Source organism: Sceloporus undulatus, chromosome 6 (genome assembly GCF_019175285.1).
Source record: "Sceloporus undulatus isolate JIND9_A2432 ecotype Alabama chromosome 6, SceUnd_v1.1, whole genome shotgun sequence".
NCBI lineage: Eukaryota > Metazoa > Chordata > Lepidosauria > Squamata > Phrynosomatidae > Sceloporus > Sceloporus undulatus.
This window is the reverse complement of record NC_056527.1, coordinates 31,734,154-31,754,411: the sequence shown is the minus strand read 5'-3', so window position 1 is coordinate 31,754,411 and position 20,258 is coordinate 31,734,154. Positions and strand designations below refer to the sequence as shown.

Here is a 20,258-nt window from a genome sequence, read left to right as displayed (position 1 = left end):
TATGAATAAGTAATTCAGATTTTCTTGAATTGCAATGAAGTGCAAGATAGTTTTATCATGCAAAATATTTTTCTAAGTGTAGCCTGAAAATAATTTTGCAGATTTGAAGGTAAGCTTGTAGATAACATCTAACAAAAAGAAACAAAGTTCACAGAACTGGTCATGTTATGTTTTACATTTCCAGTTCATAACTATTAATTCTGTAGACTACATTCAAAAAGACTACTCACTGTTTCTCTGCTTGATTCAGGAAGATGTAAGCCATCTGAGGACTGAATTATGGTTTCTTCGGCTATCAGTCTTGATGCACTAAAAACTTTTACTTTAGCTTTTGAATTTTTGGAGCTGCTGTTCAAAATACTAATCGCTGCTTCATTGTAGGCATCTATTTTCTCATTAGTGATCATTTTCCTGCTTTCACTCAACATATCTTCATAAACTGGATCTGCATTGAAAAGATTACTCTTCTTTTTAAAAAGCAAAACAGTAACTAAAGAGTCAATGTCTAGTGTAATGATCTCGTCTATAAAGTGATCCACTGGAATAAACCTAACATGACCATTTCCAGTTAAAGAATGCTAATGCCACAAAGTTACTTACAAGGTGGACAGACAAGCTATCCATCCCATCCAGCAGATCTAATAATGAATGAAACAGTCCTAGCCATGTAGTCTCTCTCTCTTCACCTGGCATTTTATATTTTCTCATGAGCAGATCCACTGACAACAGAAAGGCTCCAGTCTGATTTCCAGACAGCTAATGTGTGGTAGCCAATGTCCTCCCAGGGAAGTGAATAATGTTTTGTGCAATATTTGTTTGATTTATCACTGGGAAGAGAATTCCTCTCCAGCGAAGGAATGTATTTTCCCAAAAAAAGGTGGGAAATGGAGTGGTAATCAGTTATTTCAGACACAGTGCAAGACAAACTTCCACAGCTGTTCCTGGAATTTATCCAAGGACATTCAGTTTCAAACTGGAGCTGCAAGCATGACTTATATGCTCAACTGATTAATTTATCCACCATGTTCCATAGCAAAGCATTGCCTTGTACATTATTTTACCTTGTAAGACCCAGTAGACATTGCTTGACTTTGCCAGATTTTCCAGAAGAGGTGCAATGGATGTGATATTGATTTTGTATTGTGTGAGTGCTTCACTGCTGCCATTGTGAATTTTGATAGACCACTATCAAAAGAATGTCAAAAGGGAAACATCAGCACTTAAGACTCATAGTCAATATAGTCAAAATGGTTAATTGTTTATATACAAATCATAATTGCTGTTTCAGAAACATGAAGAACTACTTATTGAAAAATAATTAATATATGCTTAAAATAAATAAAATTAATAAAATAAAAAGAACAGTTGAAGCAGATAAATGTTTGAGGATACTGAACTCAATAAAAACTGAAAATACTAGTGTAAGATACTGCTCAATAGTACAACTGACTGACTAGTGTTTCTGACTATTTAAAATATTATCAGTATTGACATATAATACTATCACTGTACCTAAACATTATCTACTCCCCCTTTGTTAGCTTTCTTGAAATGTCAAATGATAAATGTATCACATGGCAATGTATCTACAAATCGTCCTTGTAAATTTTAATTCTATCAGGAGATAACTATATCCCATGCCAAAGGCATCTACACCCATTAATCCAATCCTATTCTAGGATGAGCAGTAATGCAGAAAATGACAGGAAAAGTTATGTGGGGGGAAGTTCAGATTGGTCAGTTACAAGACAGAAGCAGGGAACATTATTGATTTATATTTAAGTATGGCCTCAAACAGACAACCCAAAAGGGCTGCTGTTGGGCCAATCTGGGAGCAGAGGCGTGCACATGATGCACGCCCCTGGATCATTCAGAAGTTACATGGAGACCGCACTGCTTTTTGTGCCCATTCAGGACCATGACAGCAGGCACCCTCATGACTGGTTGCCACAGCTCTGCGACGATCAGGGTGAGCCCTGTCTGCTTCACCCCTATATTAACTATATTTACATCCTGTCTAATAACACTAGTTGTCTGTGAGGCTTAAAATAAAGAAGTTAAGGGAGACTGGCAGTAGAAACAGAGAATGATACAGAATTTGAAAGACCTGAAATAGAAAACTACTGTCCATACTGTCACGTTTTTATTACAGTGGCTAGAACAAGAACAACTTACCGTAGCAGCTCCTGCTACAATTATGTCCGGCTTTGGAGAAGGACCCTATGATACAAAGAAAAGGCTGTCATAAAGAATATAAACAGTTAGATTTTTTCTGTAATAAATACTCACAAATTTGTCTACATTTTTCTAAGGCATTAAATTAACTACATTTAAAGAAAACCTCCTGAAGACCATGCTTCAATTTGCATATAAAATATGTCATTGTTGCTTTCTAACAAGTTGAAGCTATGAGGTGCTTTTTCAAAAGAAAGCACTTCAATAGCTGCATTTATTTATTACTGTATAAGACTGGACTTTGCCCAGATAAAATTAGCTACTGCTCACTCATCAAATGGCTAACACACACATTTTCTTTAAATCAGGGATGGGCAAAATGTTGTCCATTGGCTGCATATGGTCCTTGGGACCCCTAGGTGTGGTATTTTGGATCCCACAGAAGACCTTTCCAGCCACCAGACCTACCTCCCTCAATTGTTTAAAAGGGGGTTTTGTCCAAAACTGCCTTAAAAATGCAGCATTTCTTACCCTAATCTTGCAAAGCTTCCACACCAAAAACAAACAAACAAACACCAAAAAGATAAAAGAATTGGCTGAATATCAACCAAAAAGGCAGTTAGAAGTGACATTTGGGTATGCTAAAATTTGCTGATACAGCTCACTGAATAGATGCTGGGAGATTAAATAGTCCCCACCCCTGTGCCCACTCCTGCTCTAGACTCTTGTCCCAGATGTAGTGAAAAATATATTTTTAAAGAATATTTAATTTCACAGAGTGATGAATAGATTTCAACACACTTCCCACATTATGTGGTAGAAGCACTGCTGTACAAAGGTAATTATGGAACTATTTTCTATTTGAGCAAAATCTAGAATTGAATGAAATTAAATGAAACCCATAATTCCAATTGCAGGGAACATGGGTCAATGCTCCTTCAGTTATTTGATTTCAAGCATACAATGTACCAAACATCTGCAATTTTCACTATGCAAAGCACCTGGCAAATGATAAATCCCTTTGAAAGAGATTCTGTTTGTTCACTCCTATTAAGTACAACATTGCTCTAAAAGATACAGTAATAAACTTAAATTCAATTGCTAATCCCAGTTAGAGACAACCCAAACCAGTGGAACTTGTGAAAGGATTAACTCACCAAGTTTCTACTGATGTAGTGAGTCTATTTAGTAAGGGATTACTTACTAATTGGAAGTACAATTGGATCCAGACTAGAGGATTAGACAAATGTTGCCATATGAAATCCTCATGTTCGGGATTCCAATTAGTTAGTTGTAGTGTTTTCCAAGATGTCCTACTGCATTACATTTCATTTCATTCTCACACTTTCACATGTACATATAGCTCCTGCATTTCCTTTATTATAAGAATGAGCAAATGTGGATGGTTTGATGCCCAACATTCTGCTCCCAGGACCCACTGGGCCACATTCACTCCAGAACCTTAAAAATGACAAAATCAAAGCCACAACTGACTAGATTACACTCTCTGTTTGTTTTAAACCCCCCTTTCCAAGCAAGGCCAATTTTTTCAGTGGAAGAGACCACTAAATGCAATCCTCCTTGTTTTATTTCATTTTCATTGCCAGTGAAAGTGACGGTAGGTAGTCCATGTGAAGTCCAACTCTGCTTTATTTCCCACTCTTGCTTGAATTATGCTCAGTCCTCACTGGGCTCTTCTGCAGAATTTGGTCCCAATTAGAGACATAGGGGCTCAGTGGTTAAGATACTGACAACCACATTTCAGCAGTTCCAGACCCAAGAACCACATGACAGAGTGAGCTCCTGTCACTAGAAAGGCAGGAAATAACTAACTAACTAAATAGTCTCTTATTTGTCATTAGCTCCATTTTGGCTACCATCCTCTTCACAGTTTGAATTCACATCAGATGGAGCCAATGTGTATTTTAAAAATAAATAAGTGTACAAACCAGAGTTATAGTGCAGCTGTTTTTTAAAAGCCAAACATATGTAGCAAGGGCTGAAATGCAGGTGATTTATACTACACTATAATCAGCCTCAGGGTTTGAAAATTCCTCAAAACTTTCCTAGTGCCTTATTATATTATTATTGAGACATTATCTGTACAACTCACTTCAATCCAAGACTTGATACACTGCTTCATAGAGCCATTGACTTCTGGATACCACAGAAAATCCTTAAGGGAAGGACAGGTTTATTAGCCAATAACCACAAAACTGATCTCATAAACAGCAACTTTTTTTGTCTTCTGCTTATTCCACATTGCACTGGATCATGGAGCTGAACTTAATTCACTTAGTTATTAAAGTGAAGAACCAATGAATGTATTCCTGGCCTCTTCTGGATAGTAATTGTTCATATTTATTTATTTATAAGCAGGGTTCTCAGATAGGCTCAGAAAAAGAAAAGCGTACTTTAAATTTCTGTAACAATAAAACAGCCATAGAATAAAACCAGCTTAAAGCAAAAATAAGGCCTGATCCCTGCCTGGACATGTAGTAGAGTTGCCCAGGGGCGGAGTGACTGCACACCCCACAACCCTACTATGTGGCGGCGGCATAACAATGGCAGCGCCCCATGTACATGGGCGCCACCATTGTAACATAAGCGCTGCATGGCGTCACACAAAGAACTTGGAAATTCTGGCTTCTTTTTGCTCCACAGTGGCAGCATGCCATCTGGGGGCTGTGCCGTCCCCGAAGAGCAAAAATGGGCACTGGCAGACCACCGTTTCTTGGCAGTCTATCCCGCGTCAAAACTAAAAGCTCTCTAAGAAAAAGAAAAAATCTTTGCCTGACAAAATGACAAAAATAGGACATCATGACAAAAGTTGAACCTCTTTTATGTAGCAACCTGCTACAATTCATTTGTTGGGGGCATGTGAAGGAAAGCCTCTAAAAATCTTGAGGTTTCTATATATGTGGTGGGATGGTCTTTTAAGTACATTGGCTGCAAGCCAAGAAAGGCTTTAAAGGTCAAAAGTAGCACCTTGAAATGGGTCTAAATATGGTCTGGAAGTCAGTGAAAGATGTGTGGTGTGGTCATCTCAACCAATCCTATTAGTAATCTCAAACCCATAACTGAAGAATTTGGTCCCTGTATGAATGAACTGTGGAATAATAATACTGAATAATAATTCAGTATTTATATAAACCACTTGGGTTCAATGAGTCTACTCAAGTACCATATATACTCAACTATAAATCAACATTGTGTATAGGTCAAGGGGAAGTTTTGGGGCCAAAATTAGGGATTGTGATATGACCCATGGATGTGTTGATGGTATCCCTTCCTCCCTTTCTGCAGTCGAGCTGTCCCTTCAGGAGACAGCCACGTTGAGGAAGATGTTTGAGGGGTAAGTCTATTACTGTATTGTCCCATATATAAGTTGACCCAGGTTCTTTGACTCACTTTTTGGGCATAAATGTCTCAACTTATACTTGGGTATATATGGTACATCAATTTCATCAACTACATTTCTTCATTATCATTTAGAAGCAAACTTGATATGCTTACCACTTTAAGTGAAGAAGATGAAGATTTGTCTTCAAAGTGAATGTTTCCATGCTTTAAAATAAAAACAACTATGAATAATATTACTCTGCAGAAATCCATTAACTATTCAATTTGGCTGTGTGTGGGTTGTACTTTAAAGAGCAAAGGTTCAGGGTGCACATATGTTTTCTAACTTTTTCCTGCTGTACCTTAGTATGGGTGAAAGTTGCCCTTCTCAGTTGCTGTCTGCAACAGAATGTACGTTGCTATTGGTACCCATGCCAGCTACTTCTCCAACAATAACCACAGCAGGAACATTTTTCATCAAGGTGCAATGAAGAAATAATGGGTTTAAGAAAATCTTTCCCACTGATTGTGTTCCCAGAAGTAATTGAGGCCCCCTGTGGTTGATATTTAAAGTCAGGAATGTTTCAGGGAAATACGTTTGTTATTTCAATGTTTTTACATAAGTACTGTTTTGGTCAAGTAGCAGACATGGTTGCTAGATCCTTATACTGAAGAGTTAGTCCATTTCAAGGAACTTCTACTGTCCCTCTACTCAACAATACAAGAGTACACTATAAAGGCCTTCACCCCTACATAACAGAACTAGAGTCCACAATAAAAGTGTTCTCACCAGCTGAGATTAATGATGTAGTAACCTTTGAGGTTACTTTTGGTTACTGGCTTTATCTTCCTTCTCCATACGGAGATATTTTCATTTATCAGTACCAATAGTCTAGCACTGATGAAAAGCTTAAATGATGGGGAGTGTGAGCACCCCACAGCCAAAAACCAACAAAAGACCAGCATAAGATGGCCAACTACTCCCTCAATGCTTCTAGGATAGAGCATGATTGGCCATTTAAAGGTTATTTGTGGGTTCTGGGACCTGTTTTAGGACTGAAGTGCCTATTTTATTTTAGCAGGAAGTGTGACTGGGTGCTTTCATTAAAAAAAAAAAACTATTCTGGGGTCAAAAACAGGTAATGGGAATACAATAACCTTTAAAAAGCAATTGTACTCCCCAAGGCTTCAGTAGATAGGACTAGTCATTTTACACAACTATTTTTTCTGGAGGAGGGTATTGTATTAAAAATGATTAACGTGAACCACTGACGTCTGGAGGAAGGTAAAAATAGCTCCCAGATCCACCAAAGGTATTTTAAGCTGTAAGTTCTTTTTTCTAAAATTGACTTCCTGATTATTTCTCTTTCTGACACAACCACATTCTTTAGCTTGGTTTAGCTATCACCTTCTTGGTCCAATGAACAACAGTGTGTTCATGCACTGCTGCCTCCCTTTCCTCTCACCTCTCAAATTCAAATTTTATTGCTTTTGACCAAAGGTCATTGCACAGCACAACAATATAACAATACATATAACAATATAACAGTATAAAAATACATGTAAATTATATCTAAAATGCGGGTATTTCGTATCTGGTACAGAATTTCTAAACCTCTCATTTATCCAGCTTAATCCTCGTCCTATACAGATATCTAAACCAGCAAAGTGTGGTTTAGACATTCCTTATAAACCAGGACTACAATTAACAAGCAAATTATGGTTTACAGTGTTAGTTTGGAGGGAATGCTCAAATCATCTAATTTGAACATCATGAAAAACTGTGGTTTAAATGCACCAGAAAGTCTTATAGGGAGGGAAGCGTGTAGGGGCGTACAATGCATTCCCAATTAAGGAATGCTTTCCTTGGCTAGGAACACAGCATCTGAAGGAGGCTAATAAATTTTACACAGAAATGCCCTTGCAACCATACTCTTACAAACTCTGTAGCTTCTCTGTAATAGCATGTATTAAAAAGTAACACTGAGGGCTAAATATTGAAAAGCATACCTTGTTTCCCTCTTCTTTAATTTTGGGGTTTATGAGCTTTACAAATGAGTAAAACAGCTGACGAATCCTAGAATCACCTATAAATGTAATATGCTGGCCTCTGAGACAGTCTTTTGCTTCACTGTAAAAGAAAATGGAAAAGAAATAAAAAACTCACCAAACATGAAAAGTATCAGAGAGCAAATGTGCTCTCTCTCTCTCTCTCTCTCACACACACACACACACGCACACACACGTATAATATACAGCAGTCTTAGTTAATTCAAAGTACATATACAATTCACTCTACTGAAGATTGAAGAATTAATTCTTCACAAATGCCACAATCCCAAACTGATTTACTCTGAAGGTCCAGTTAATGCAATGCTGTGTTTAGAATTAAGACTCTAACAGCGTTCACATGTTATTACCATCTATACAAATATTCAAGTCCATGAGAATCTCTGTACCTGTGTTCATTACTGATTTTTACCAAGGTAAACGAAACCTTATAAATTCAGAAGGCAGATCAAATTTACATCTGTACCTCAGAAGAATGAATATGTATGTTTGTAAGAATGGCTGAACAGAGCTGCTGAACCTACAGCTTTTTGTTCCTAAGGAGATGCCTTAGAAAAATTTGAGGCTAATGTGTATGTACATAAGGTTGTGCTTGACTACTTTAACAGCAACACAAGCCCAGAAATTACTGCATGAATACTTCTATGCACCATTACATGTGAAAAACTATACCAGAGTATGCACCAGCAATCTGTATACAGTGTACGAATGCTGAATGTGAAAAACTATAGCTACTAATAAAGTCTGTGATTTAAACTGCTGGAGGTGGGATGATGTGGACAGCCTTACTTCCTCCTATTCCCTTAATGGCACCAAGGTCTACAAGAAAGCTCAATGATAGAGATAGAAAAGCTCCCAGAATTCCTCAGACAATGGCCATATTCACTAAAATTTTGAAACAGTAGTATAAAAAAAGTATTTGTTTTTCCAATATGTGTCTTAATGCAGCACTGCCTTTTTTGTGTATTAAGGATGTGGGAGGAATATCTAGTGAATCAAGTTGACAGAACTGGGCTGAATACTTTTACAAGGTTGACTTAAACATCAGTTGACAATGAGAGATGTTCTTGTTCTTCATATTAAGCAAAACCGTGACAGGGATCTTGCACTGGGATAAAATTCCTCCCAAGTGGAACTATGTTTTGTCTCTGCAGCCTTAAAATTCATCTTTATCATACTTGCACCACTATGGCTATTTAATGGTCAATGGAGAGTGGGCTGGTAGAAGAGCATATAGCTGGTCAAACAGTGACAGTGTTATCCTTCACGACCTCCAAGGGACCACTTGAAAGTGTTGGAGGATGGCTTCATCACCATGCATCCAATTACAAGTACGTAGCTGGATCTTCTTTCAACCCCACCCCCCATTCTCCACTAACCAATAAATAGCTGTGGAAGGGAGAAAGTATGAAAAGGTAGGTTTTGAGGCATTTTCAGTCATAGCGAGGTGGTAAATTCATCACTCACAATGACCCCTTTCACACACACACACACAAAAGAAAAAAAAAGAGATACACAGGCATAAACTGGAATAACAGCATGTTAGCCTATATTAGTGTTCACTTCAATTGTGCTAGTAACTGACAGCTATAAACAGAGATTGAAGCACCATGCATTAACAGCACAAACACAGTGTTATTATGTTCCCTCTGAATTTCCCAGTAAATGTCTAATGATATAAAGATCTCATAAGATAAAGCCTTACAGCTAAGTGTTTTACCTTACCTCTGTTTATATTTATGCATCATACAGCTGTGAGGCTGCCATACTTTCTCCCCAAGAAATCTTCCACTAGACAGAAGGTATTCACAACCATCACCACCTTTAAAAGGGAGGAGGAAGAAAAAAGAGGTGAGAGATTATAAAACAGTCCTAAAACAGGGACTGTAGTATCATTCACTAACTTTTAGTCAACCCTTTTATTCACAAGTCTCACTGAAAAAATAATTTGCTATACACCTCTAAGTGTCCATTATTCATACACCAGTATGTATACTTCTGTATAGTAGTAAAAACAGCATTTTAAAGAAGAAGACACTCATTTCAGTTGTTTTACTTTATTTCCAAATCCACAAACTATTTCTAGTTTTTTTTCACTTGGGTAGTCAATTAATCTTGTTGTTTTTGTTGTTCACCAAAAAGGGAAGAATTAGAAACTAAGGCCTGTTACAGACTGCCAAAATAAAGCTGCTTTGGGTCTCTTTGGAGGTATGCTATTTAAATGATGCATGGGTCCTAAGAGTCCGGAGGTCGCGCCAAAGCCACACTCCATTCCTAAGCACTGGAGTGCAGCTTTGGTGCAGCTTCCGGATTCTTAGGGTGCATGCATCATTTAAACAGCATACCTCCAAAGAGACCTGAAGCGGCTTTATTTTGGCAGTCTGTAACAGGCCTAAGAAATTTGTAATCTATATATCCTGGATTTTTAAAGTCTGTGTGAAAACATCTAAAGGAAAGTAACAAAAAATCTGGCACCTTAAATACTAACGTTTATTATAGCACAACTGTGGTATAACAGTCCAATCTATGGTAAATCCAGTGTGATGTAATGGTTTGAGTGTTAGAGTATGGAGTTTTTCGCACAGCTAAAAAATGTCGTCTTACCTTTCCCAGTTTGAATCTTCTTCCGGGATGCACCTGGGCACTACTGCTTGCATTTTGCCACTGATGCCTAAATCCCGGCTCTCAGCCATGCTTAGCTGGCCGATTTGCAAACCTGGAAACCTCCAAACTGTGAGTTGGGATTTAAACGGGGTTTAGGTGGGAGGCGGCATCAGTGACAAAATGTGAGCGATAATACTCGGCTGCATCCTGGAAGAAGATTCAAACTGAGAGAGGTAAGCCAGGTTTTTTTAGCTGTGTGAAAAACTCCCATGGTTCTGGTTTGATTCTCAGCTTGGCCATGAGACCCACTGGGTGACCTTGGGCAAGTCACACTCTCTCAGCCTCAGATGGTGGCAATGACAACTCTCTTCTAAAGAAATTTGCAAAGAAAACCCCATTATAGGGTTCCCTTAGGGTAGCCATAAGCCAGAAACAACTGTAAATCCATTTAACCATGATTTACATAAACTTTGATTTGCCAGTCAGCATTTGTTTCAATTGGTTTATTTTAGCTGGGGCTAGGAATTAGATTTAGGAGCAAATGTATTAATCTTTTAGGTGCCACAAAATATATATTTTTTGCTATAACAAAATAACAAAGTTACTCTGCTAGAACCTGTTACATCTGAGGGAGGAAACCACTAGCCAAGATTATATTTAAAGAAATTTAAAATTCTTGTTTCAGGAAGTTTGACAGTCCTTATTCTAGATTACTGGATGAAATCTGCTCTCATTTATAGTCAAATCAGCAAAATTCCAGTCTGCTGTGACAAGAATTACCACGATTTTTCTAAATTTAGAAGGCTTGGTGTTGGGTCTTTTAAGTGCCACAAGATTTCCTACCAGCACTGCTTCCCACTAGGCCTTTAATGCCACACACACACATTTACCTCATAACTATATTACAAATATTTATAATTTTTTCAGTTTAAAAACAAACTGGGTAAGAGTTTTTCCATTTCACAATGATAAACCCGACTGTATTTAATCAAAACATGCTCATTACAGTCAAAAAAGGAATTTGCTTTGCAGTTTGATAACTAGGGCAGACTGGTTTGACAACAAATATAAAATTGCCATGACATCAAAGTTCACACTTTCATTTAGGTACAACAAAGCCAGGAAGACATTGCTCAGGGAATGCTAACAGAAGCAGACAGCTGTAATACTTTTGCTCTGCCCTGTGGCATGAAGTGTGAAAGAAAGCTAACTCTACAAAATTAACAAAGGGCATTTGCCTAGCAACCATGTGAAACACAAGCTCTTGCAACAGTTTTGATATGCTTGCCCTGCTCTTGCCCAGCTTCTAATTTAACTGAAAATTAAGTAGTGTGGGTAAGAGAATACGTCCTGAGTAGGATTCATTTGAACAACAGCTGTTATCTAGTGAAGAGGCTTGATCATGATGGGATAGGTAAAGCACTGACAGAGAGATGGATTGTTATGGTCCAGAAGCAAATGGGAACACATGAAGGGCATTGGTATCTATCTTTATGGGACATATTTCCACACTGAAAAGAGATGGCCAGCCACTGCTTACCCAAGACTCTATGAACACACAGAACTTCCCAGGATATACCCTAAGATTTATGATGAGGACTAAAACAGATGTAAACCAACTCAAGCCCAGGGACACAGTCACAACGTGGGCACAAAATTAAGCCATTTCCAAGCCATTTCCATCATTCCTACAATTAGAGGGATCTGGATTCAACATAGCTTCACTTGGCCTATGGTTGGCCCCTCCTTTTTTTTTATTATTATTATTATTATTTTTTGTTTTTTGTTAGTTAGGATTACTTTCTAAGGAAATTATCGCACTACACTCTTAAAGCATTGCTATTCCACTTTAACTGCTCTGGCTGCCTCCTGTTGCATTCTGGGGTTTGTAGTCCAGTGAGGCCTAAGAGATTTCTGGCTGAATAGGCTAAATGCCCCTTCCTAAACGGCAAGAGGAGGCAGCCAGAGCAGTTAAAGTGGAATAGCAACGCTTTAGGAATGTAGTGCAGCAATCTCCTAAATTAATCATGCTTTATTCTCTCTGAAATATGTCCAACAAATAGGTTGAAATTAATTTAAACTCCACTGATTTTAATGGGAGTAAATGTTTAAATATTTGAAGGGGTGTTATATTGAGGATGGAGCAAGCTTTTCGGCTGCTCCAGGGAACAGGACCCGGAACAATGGATGCAAGCTCCAGGAAAAGAGATTCCACCTCAACATTGGGAGGAACTTCCTGACAGTAAGGGCTGTTCAACAGTGGAACATACTCTCTCAAAGACTGGGGGAGTCTCCTTCTTTGGAGGTATTTAAGCAGAGGCTGGGTGGCCAACTGTTGGCGATGCTTTGATTGTGAGTTCCTGCATGACAGAGGGGTTGGACTGGATGGCCCTTGTGGTTCCTTCCAACTCTATGATTCTGTTATTCCGTAACTGTCTGGCTCTAATAGTTATTCTGTAAACTACCTCGAGTCCTATTCTTCAGAAAAGACTGGCTATAGAGAAATTGATTGATTGATGTACATTGACTCTGCAGGGCTAAGAAAGAAACATGTCATGTATTTTTAAAAGTTGCATAATTCTATACAATAAATAATAAAATGTGAGGGGGGGAAATAAGGATTAAAAAATCCTGAGGTAGTGTCCTACTGTCAAAACATTACCCTTAAGTTTTATTTGCTATGAGAAAGTATTTGTATTTATAAATGTGTTCTGCATTTAACTGCTATGTTGATAATGTATACTGTGGTTAGATAAAGAAGCCAAGAACGATTACAGATAATAAAAAAAGCTATTTACTTCTAAGAACATAAAAAAACAGAACCTTACTGAAGAACTTCAAAGATAAGAGTGATTAAAAAATGGTGAATGAATGCTGGCCTATGGCGATCAAACAATGTTGTTATTCTAATTAATCTTGATTTGGGTGCATAATGTGTTGTTTCAGCATGCATTGATTCTTCCTCAACTGCTATCTCAAAGTAGCTACTTCGTCAGGACACAAAGGTCCAAAACACACCGCAGAAATAATTCAGTGTGAGGCCGCTTTAATTGCCCTGGCTCAGTGCTAGGGAATCCTGGGAATTGTAGTTTATTGTGGCACCAGAGCTCTCTGACAGAGAAGGCAAAATGTCTCACAAAACTAGTTCCCAGAATATCCTAGCATTGAGCCAGGGCACTTAAAACAGTCTCAAACTGGATTGGACCAAAGTAGAAAGAGACATGTAGACAAATGCAGGGACACTGTCTGATCTGTTAAGTGTTTTCACTGAAGAATGGCATAATACCACTTTAAATAAATGAATCTACAGTTTGATACGGGGATAAAGCAAATAAGAGAAAGTTTACTTTAAAAAAAATTAGCTACATCTTTTGATGTGAAATTGTTTTCATCAGGAAAACACCTAAGACTGCAAATTCTGATCACACACACAAGGAAGTATTGTATCATTCAGTCTCAGGACCATAGATCTGCAATTGGTGCACATTTTCAAAAAACGAACAAGCCCTTTCCATCCAGTTACCAGCCTGATTCTCTGACCTGCAACAGCATACATCTCAGTTAAATAACTACTGTAAACTGGTTTAAGCCCAACATTTCCTTGTAAAACTAAAATACTATTGCAGATAGCACAGAAGAAATGTGGAGCTAATGCTATATCTCTGTACAAATTTAGTACTGTGGGAGTTACCTCTGAATAGACATGGACAAGACTGAACTCTGAGATCTGAAAAAGTTCAGTCAGAAAATGGAAGCTTTCTAGAGCCAAAAATAACTGATTTTGTGAATCAGGCTTGGATGTACAATCTTTCTGGATGTTTCTCTATACAAATGGAAAAGCCTCAAAACCCTGAGAAATAACAATACTACTGTACTACATGAACTTCACTTTGTTAATGGTTGTCCTATCAGGCCCGCTTCCCCTCAGGAACCTCCCTCTCTAAATAAATTCAGTTATCTAGGGCTGTATCTTAAACTGCAGAAATAATGCAGTTTGACACCGCTTTAACTGCCATGGCTCCATGCAATGGAATCCTGGGATTTGTAGTTTGTTGTGGCACCAGAGCTCTTTGAAAAGAAAGGTAAATATCCCTCAAAGCCATGGCATTTGAAGTGGTATCAAACTGCATTATTTCTGCAGTGTAGATTCAGCCCAGATTTCCTTTAAACCAATATCAAAAGAGTCATCAACAATGCTGTCCAATATTTATTGGTTTATTGAATTTATACCCCACTTTCTTTCCAAGGAATGGAACTCAAGGTGACACCAAAGTAACCAGTGGAAAAGATTTTCATTATGTAGACATCCACACTCTGCTCTATGTACATAAAATCTTTAGAGTAGGTGGGGGAATTTTTATATCCCAACTTGTTAAGGAGAAATGTGAGATCAATGTAATTTTAAAAAGCATATTATGAAAAAATCACGGCATGTATTAATAAATATAAAGCAGAAAGGACATTATTACTACATGACAGTAGTTTTAAAATATGATTAATTTCAACTTAATAGAATAAAACTATAAAAACAACTTTAACTGAAAATACAATAAGTTGTTGCTCTTCTCAGATGCTTAATTTAGATAGAAAAAAAAAACAAATGGCTGTTTTCACCAACTGAAAAAAATGTAACCTTAAATTCTATTACCGATTAACAACTGGGAATCTAATTTAGTTGTAAACTGGGCCCTTGGTATCTGCTGGAGTTTGGTTCCAGGACACACACACACACACACACACACACACACACACACGGATACCAAAATCCATGGATGCTCAAGTCCCATTAAATACAATGGCATAGTAAAATTGTGACCCTTATATAAAATGGCAAAATCAAGCTTTGGTTTTTAAAATTAATTTTTAAAAATATTTTCAAGCCATGGATTTTGAATCCAAGGATAAAGAATCTGTGGCTAAGGAGGGCTAACTGTACCATTGTGATTTTTTAAAAAAAGCAGCTTGGGAGGGGATAGATGAAGAAGGTGGTGAATAAGGGAAATTTAGACGTTGTGTCTACACTCAGGATACACACCATTCGCCTGGTCCCAATGCAATCTGAGTAGTTGATATATGGCCACATTTGCAGCAAGACTGCCATTTTAGGCTGTTAAATCCAGTTTAAAAGGTTTATTCTAGTTCCCTTGGCTGTTTGGACAGCTGGATCAGATCTGATTTGGTATGATCCAGTTGTCCTGACAGCAAACATGGTGCTATCTCCCTTACCTTGCACTGAACAGCCCTGTTCTGACCTTAGCAGAAGCGATGGCAGGCTCTTACAGGGACCTGCTTGGCCAGTGAGGCTGCAGCAGAGGCAGCTCTGAGAAGGACAGGCCAGCAGGGCTAATGCGATGTCAGCCCAGCTGGCACATGTGCACAACAATGTGGCATTGCGCTGTATTTGGCTCAGTGCATGTGGTCGGCATCGTCATCAGTCTGGGGCCAGTCTGGGCATAATGCTCTGTACTGGTCCCGAATTCAGCAGCCAGTGTAGATGTGTTATAAACTTTTCCCCTTCCTTCCATTTTTCTACTGCACAGAATGCAATCTAGAGGGGAGAGGATTTATTTATGGTCCTTAGCCCCATGGAACTGCTTCATTCAAGATTTCTCTACTTCCCTAGCTGTTTTTCTTTTCTTTTTATTAAATGAGTTTCAATTAAAGCATTTGTACACACAAGTTATTTATCTTTTTAATAGCATTTAGTAGTAATTACTTTTAAGGCTGAAGCATATTTTTTCTGTAACCTTACATAATACGCCATCACGTCTGTTCCAGTTCAGAAGACATGTTCACAGCATATCGCAAGGCATTTCAAGCTCTCAAACACCCACACAATGAAGCAAAAAAAGGAGATCAATAAAACCAGACCAGTACCCAGAAATAATATGCCTCAGGACAAACTCAGAGGAGAAAATGTCAGGAAACCTCTGGTCACTTGCAGCTAAAACCCACTCCACTGTATTGCCAGTAATCTACAGCAATCATGGACAATTATTCTTGGTATCAAGCCTTGAGTGCCACAGTCCCTGAATCTTACTCACTAGCAATAGCAGGTTACTCAACAAAGACATAAGAAGTAGACTCTCCACAAGCCCAGATATGAATTGTAGCCATGAAGGGCAGTCATGAAACAATTAGGCAAGATCCTAACGTGTAAAGCTATACGGAAGAGCCCTAAAGTCTGAATTGTCCAAGCCACTGTATTCCCCATTACTATGTATGGGAGTGAGACCTGGACAGTGAAGAAAGCTGACAGAAAGAAAATACTCATTTGAGATGTTGTGCTGGAGAAGAGTGCTGAGGATACCATGGACAGCCAGAAAAACAAACAAATCAGTCCTTGAACAGATCAGGGCTGGACTCTCCCTGGAAGCAAAGACATGAAACTGAGGTTGTCATATTTTGGTTATATCATGAGAAAGTATGGCTCACTAGAAAGGATGATGGGAAGGGTGAAAGGCAACAGAAAGAGAGGAAGATGACAGGCTAGATGGATAGATTCAGTTAAGAGGACACAGTTATGAATTTGCAGGACATAACCAGAACAATGGAGGATAGGGGATCTTGGAGATGTCTCATCCACAGGGTCCCCATAAGTTGAGGCCGACTCGGGAGCAATTAACAACAACAACAACAACACTCAGGTAGCAGTACTTCATCAGTCATAATGGCAAGAGTTCATTCATGTGTCCTTTTCCCAACCTAATCTATACTATCATCTCCCAGCACTGACTTTCTCCACCTTATAGGTCAGTCTCTACCAAGGGAACATCCATACAAGATGCAGGAAGAACAATACTCAGAAACCAGAGCCAAGGGCATTAAGCTCTTACTGAACTTAAATTGGTCAATCCTAGAAAAAGAAGGCATTTCAAAAGGCATTTCAGTGTGAAACTTCCAAATTGCCATTTATCAGGGAGTTAAATTCTTCTGGATTGAATTGAGATAATGCGTTCTTATCCCACTACAGGTGTTAATCACAACTGCTGCTGTGAATGATCGCTGTGTTTATTTAACAGCTTAACATGAATTTAAGCTTTAATGTGATGGTTGCAGACTATACTTTTTGCATTTCATTTTTCATACCCCTCACCCCGCTTTACAGCCACATGTATATATTCTTACCAAAACTGAGGGTAACCATGTATCTGATGAAGTAGACACTCTGGTCTGTGACAGATTTTTCTATAATAAATCTGTTATTCGTTAAAGTGTCACAGGCCTTTCTATTTCTGTAAGGATGATAGGTAGACTGAGGAAAGTATAACTCCTAGTCTTCGAAATTTAGATGCACTGTGATCCAGTAAAAACCCCAATGGCATGAAATTGTAAGACAAACATTCCTTCCAGAGTAGTACAAAACATTCCACTTAATGGTGAAGTGGGAATAATTTTGTGTGGAGCTCCAAGGATCACAGATAAGGAAAATATTGTTAGAATGGCATCACTGTAGGCATTCTTTATGGAGATTTAACGTTTGAGTACATTCATATGTCTCTACAGTCACATTACATAATGCATAGCCTGCAGTAACACCTATATATCCACATAACAGATGTGAAAAATTATGGGTTACAATCAGGATACAGCACAATGTTGCTCTTTTCTGTTCTCGCATTCCCAGTTTTGCACTCCACAAAAGCACCAGAAAGTTCCTAAGATCTGAAAGGCCACTGTTCTGTCCCACTTGACCACACAAGCCTGGTTACATCTTTTTAAAGTAGTATGCTTTGTCAGGACTAGACAGACAGATTTGGATGTGAGTAAATCAGATGCAAAATTCTGTACTCAAATATTAGGCATTTACTGGGAGGCTCTCATAAAATCATTTCATAACTGAGCCATGTCCTCAAAAAGGAAAAGCAGGATTCAAATAATTCAAATGTTGCAAATAAAAGGAAGTGGGTGAAGATTGAAATCTAATTCCAATCTAGATATACTACTGGGGCAGCTGTTACAGCCACCATGGATATTACATTTACAATGGCAGCAACAATGGCAGTGTAAATATGGGGGGGGGGGGTCACCACTGGCCAGAACCAACCTGATATATTCACTTGTGTGTTGAACTAAAATACTGTGAGACCAGGATTGAAATCCCCGCTCAGCCATGGAAACCCATTGAGTGACCTTGGGCAAGTCACAGTCTTTCAACCTCAGAGGATGGCAAAGGCAAACTCCTTCAGGATTTGCAAAGCTGTAAATCAGAAACGGCTTGAGGGCACGACACAACAGCACTGCCCAACAAAGGTGCCTGAGATTTTTGCCTTTTTGGTAGGTCTCTCACCATAGTATGGATTTTGCAACAATATGGATTTTGGAATTCATTTTACAGCCAACACAGCTACAAGCCAACATTTTGCATGCGGCGTAGTAAGAAAGACACCCAGATCTTTTCCATCTCTTTTAAGATCTCAGAGCTGGGATGCTTAGGCACAGGTTCACCTTCCCATCCCCAGGATCTGCCTGGCATGTCAGCCGCCAGCCTGCTGCCAGGAATTACTCCTCTTCCTCCCACGCACTTGCCTTGTTTACATGGCACACTCCTAATTAGCTCTCACACACATTGGGGCAGGAATTTGTTTCAACAGCAGCTCCGAACCTGGGCAATAAAACAAGCCACAGGTGTGGTCTGAGGGCCAAAACACACTGCAGAAATAATCCAGAAATTAACTGCCCTGGCTCAATGCTAGGGAATGCTGGGAACTGTAGTTTTGCGAGACATAAAGCAGTCTCAAACGGGATTGTTTCTGCAGTGTGTTTTGGCTCTGAGTTCATTGGAACTGTTTCTGTGGATAATGGAGTTTATCACACGGGAGGGATTTCTCTTAATTTTGAATGAAAAGAAAGTAGAACCAGAACGCATTCATGTGAATTCAATAGTTTTGCGAATTTATGTGAATTCGAATTGCGTTCGAACTGATTCCCCATTGCCTGAAAATAGCTTGCCATTGCTCGAAATTGCATGTGATCACCTCTCACGCAATAACGTGAAACCCTACGATTGCGTTTGGACTGACTTCCCATTGCCCGAAATTGCGTGTGGTAGTCTATCACGCAATAACGTTAAACCCCATGATTGTGTTCGGATTGCCATTGGATTATACTTCCAGTTTCCCTTGTCTGATAACGTCCAATGAATCCGTTCGTATCACTGGTGAAGAGAGCCAGTGTGGTGTGGAAGAGTCAGTGGGGTATAGTGGTTTGAGCATTGGACTATGACTCTGGAAATCAGGGTTTAGCTCCCCACTCGAGCACAAAAACCCACTGGGTGACACTCTCTCTGCCTCAGAGGATGTCAATGGCCACCATGGGGACTACATTTACAATGCCAGCAACAATGGCCATATAAATATGTGGGGTCACCAAGGCCCTAAAAGAACCTGGTATAGTCATTTGTGTGTATGACTAGGACACTGTGAGACCAGGAGTCAAATCCCTGTTTAGCCATGGAAACCCACTGGGTGGCCTTGGGCAAGTCACACTCTCTCAGCCAAGAAAACTGTATGATAGGTTCACCTTAGGGTTGTCATAAGTTGGAAATGCCTTGGAGGCACATAACAACACACATACACACACATATAGATGAATGAGAGCCAGTGTGGCGCAGTGGTTTGAGTGTTGCACTACGATGCTGGAGACCAGGATTCAATTCCCAGGTCAGCCATGAAACCCAGTGGGTGAACTTGGGCAAGAAGTCACACTCTCTCAGCCTCAGGGAAGGCAATGGCAAACCTCCTCTGAACAACTCTTGCCAAGAAAACCCCAGGATACAGTAGGTTCACCTTAGCGTCACAATAAGTTGGAAATGACTTTAAGGCACACAACAACAACAACAACAAGAGAAATGGAGATTCCACACAGGAGCATTAAAAAACCACTGGGTGACCTTTGGCAAGTGACACTCTCTCAGAGGATGGCCAGGGCAAAAAACCTCTCTGAAGAAACTTGGCAAGAAAACCCCATGATAGGGTTAAAATAAGTTTAAAAAAGACTTTGAGGTACACAACAACAGCAGCATCTTTCAATCGCCCTCTTTGGGGTCTGAGAAACCCCCTTCCCCA

General features: G+C 39.1%; 1 protein-coding gene across 1 annotated transcript in view; it reads right to left on the bottom strand.

The window, feature by feature from the left end:
* CASD1 (CAS1 domain containing 1) overlaps window positions 1-20,258 on the bottom strand; it is a 44,939-nt gene that overhangs the window by 23,713 nt on the left and 968 nt on the right. The window contains exons 2-8 of the mRNA XM_042474100.1: window positions 9,313-9,409; window positions 7,528-7,648; window positions 5,692-5,742; window positions 4,289-4,351; window positions 2,176-2,220; window positions 1,062-1,185; window positions 231-445 (exon numbers count right to left, since the gene is read on the bottom strand). Coding sequence (XP_042330034.1) covers window positions 231-445; window positions 1,062-1,185; window positions 2,176-2,220; window positions 4,289-4,351; window positions 5,692-5,742; window positions 7,528-7,648; window positions 9,313-9,409 — 716 coding nt within the window. The remainder of the gene's footprint in view (window positions 1-230; window positions 446-1,061; window positions 1,186-2,175; window positions 2,221-4,288; window positions 4,352-5,691; window positions 5,743-7,527; window positions 7,649-9,312; window positions 9,410-20,258) is intronic.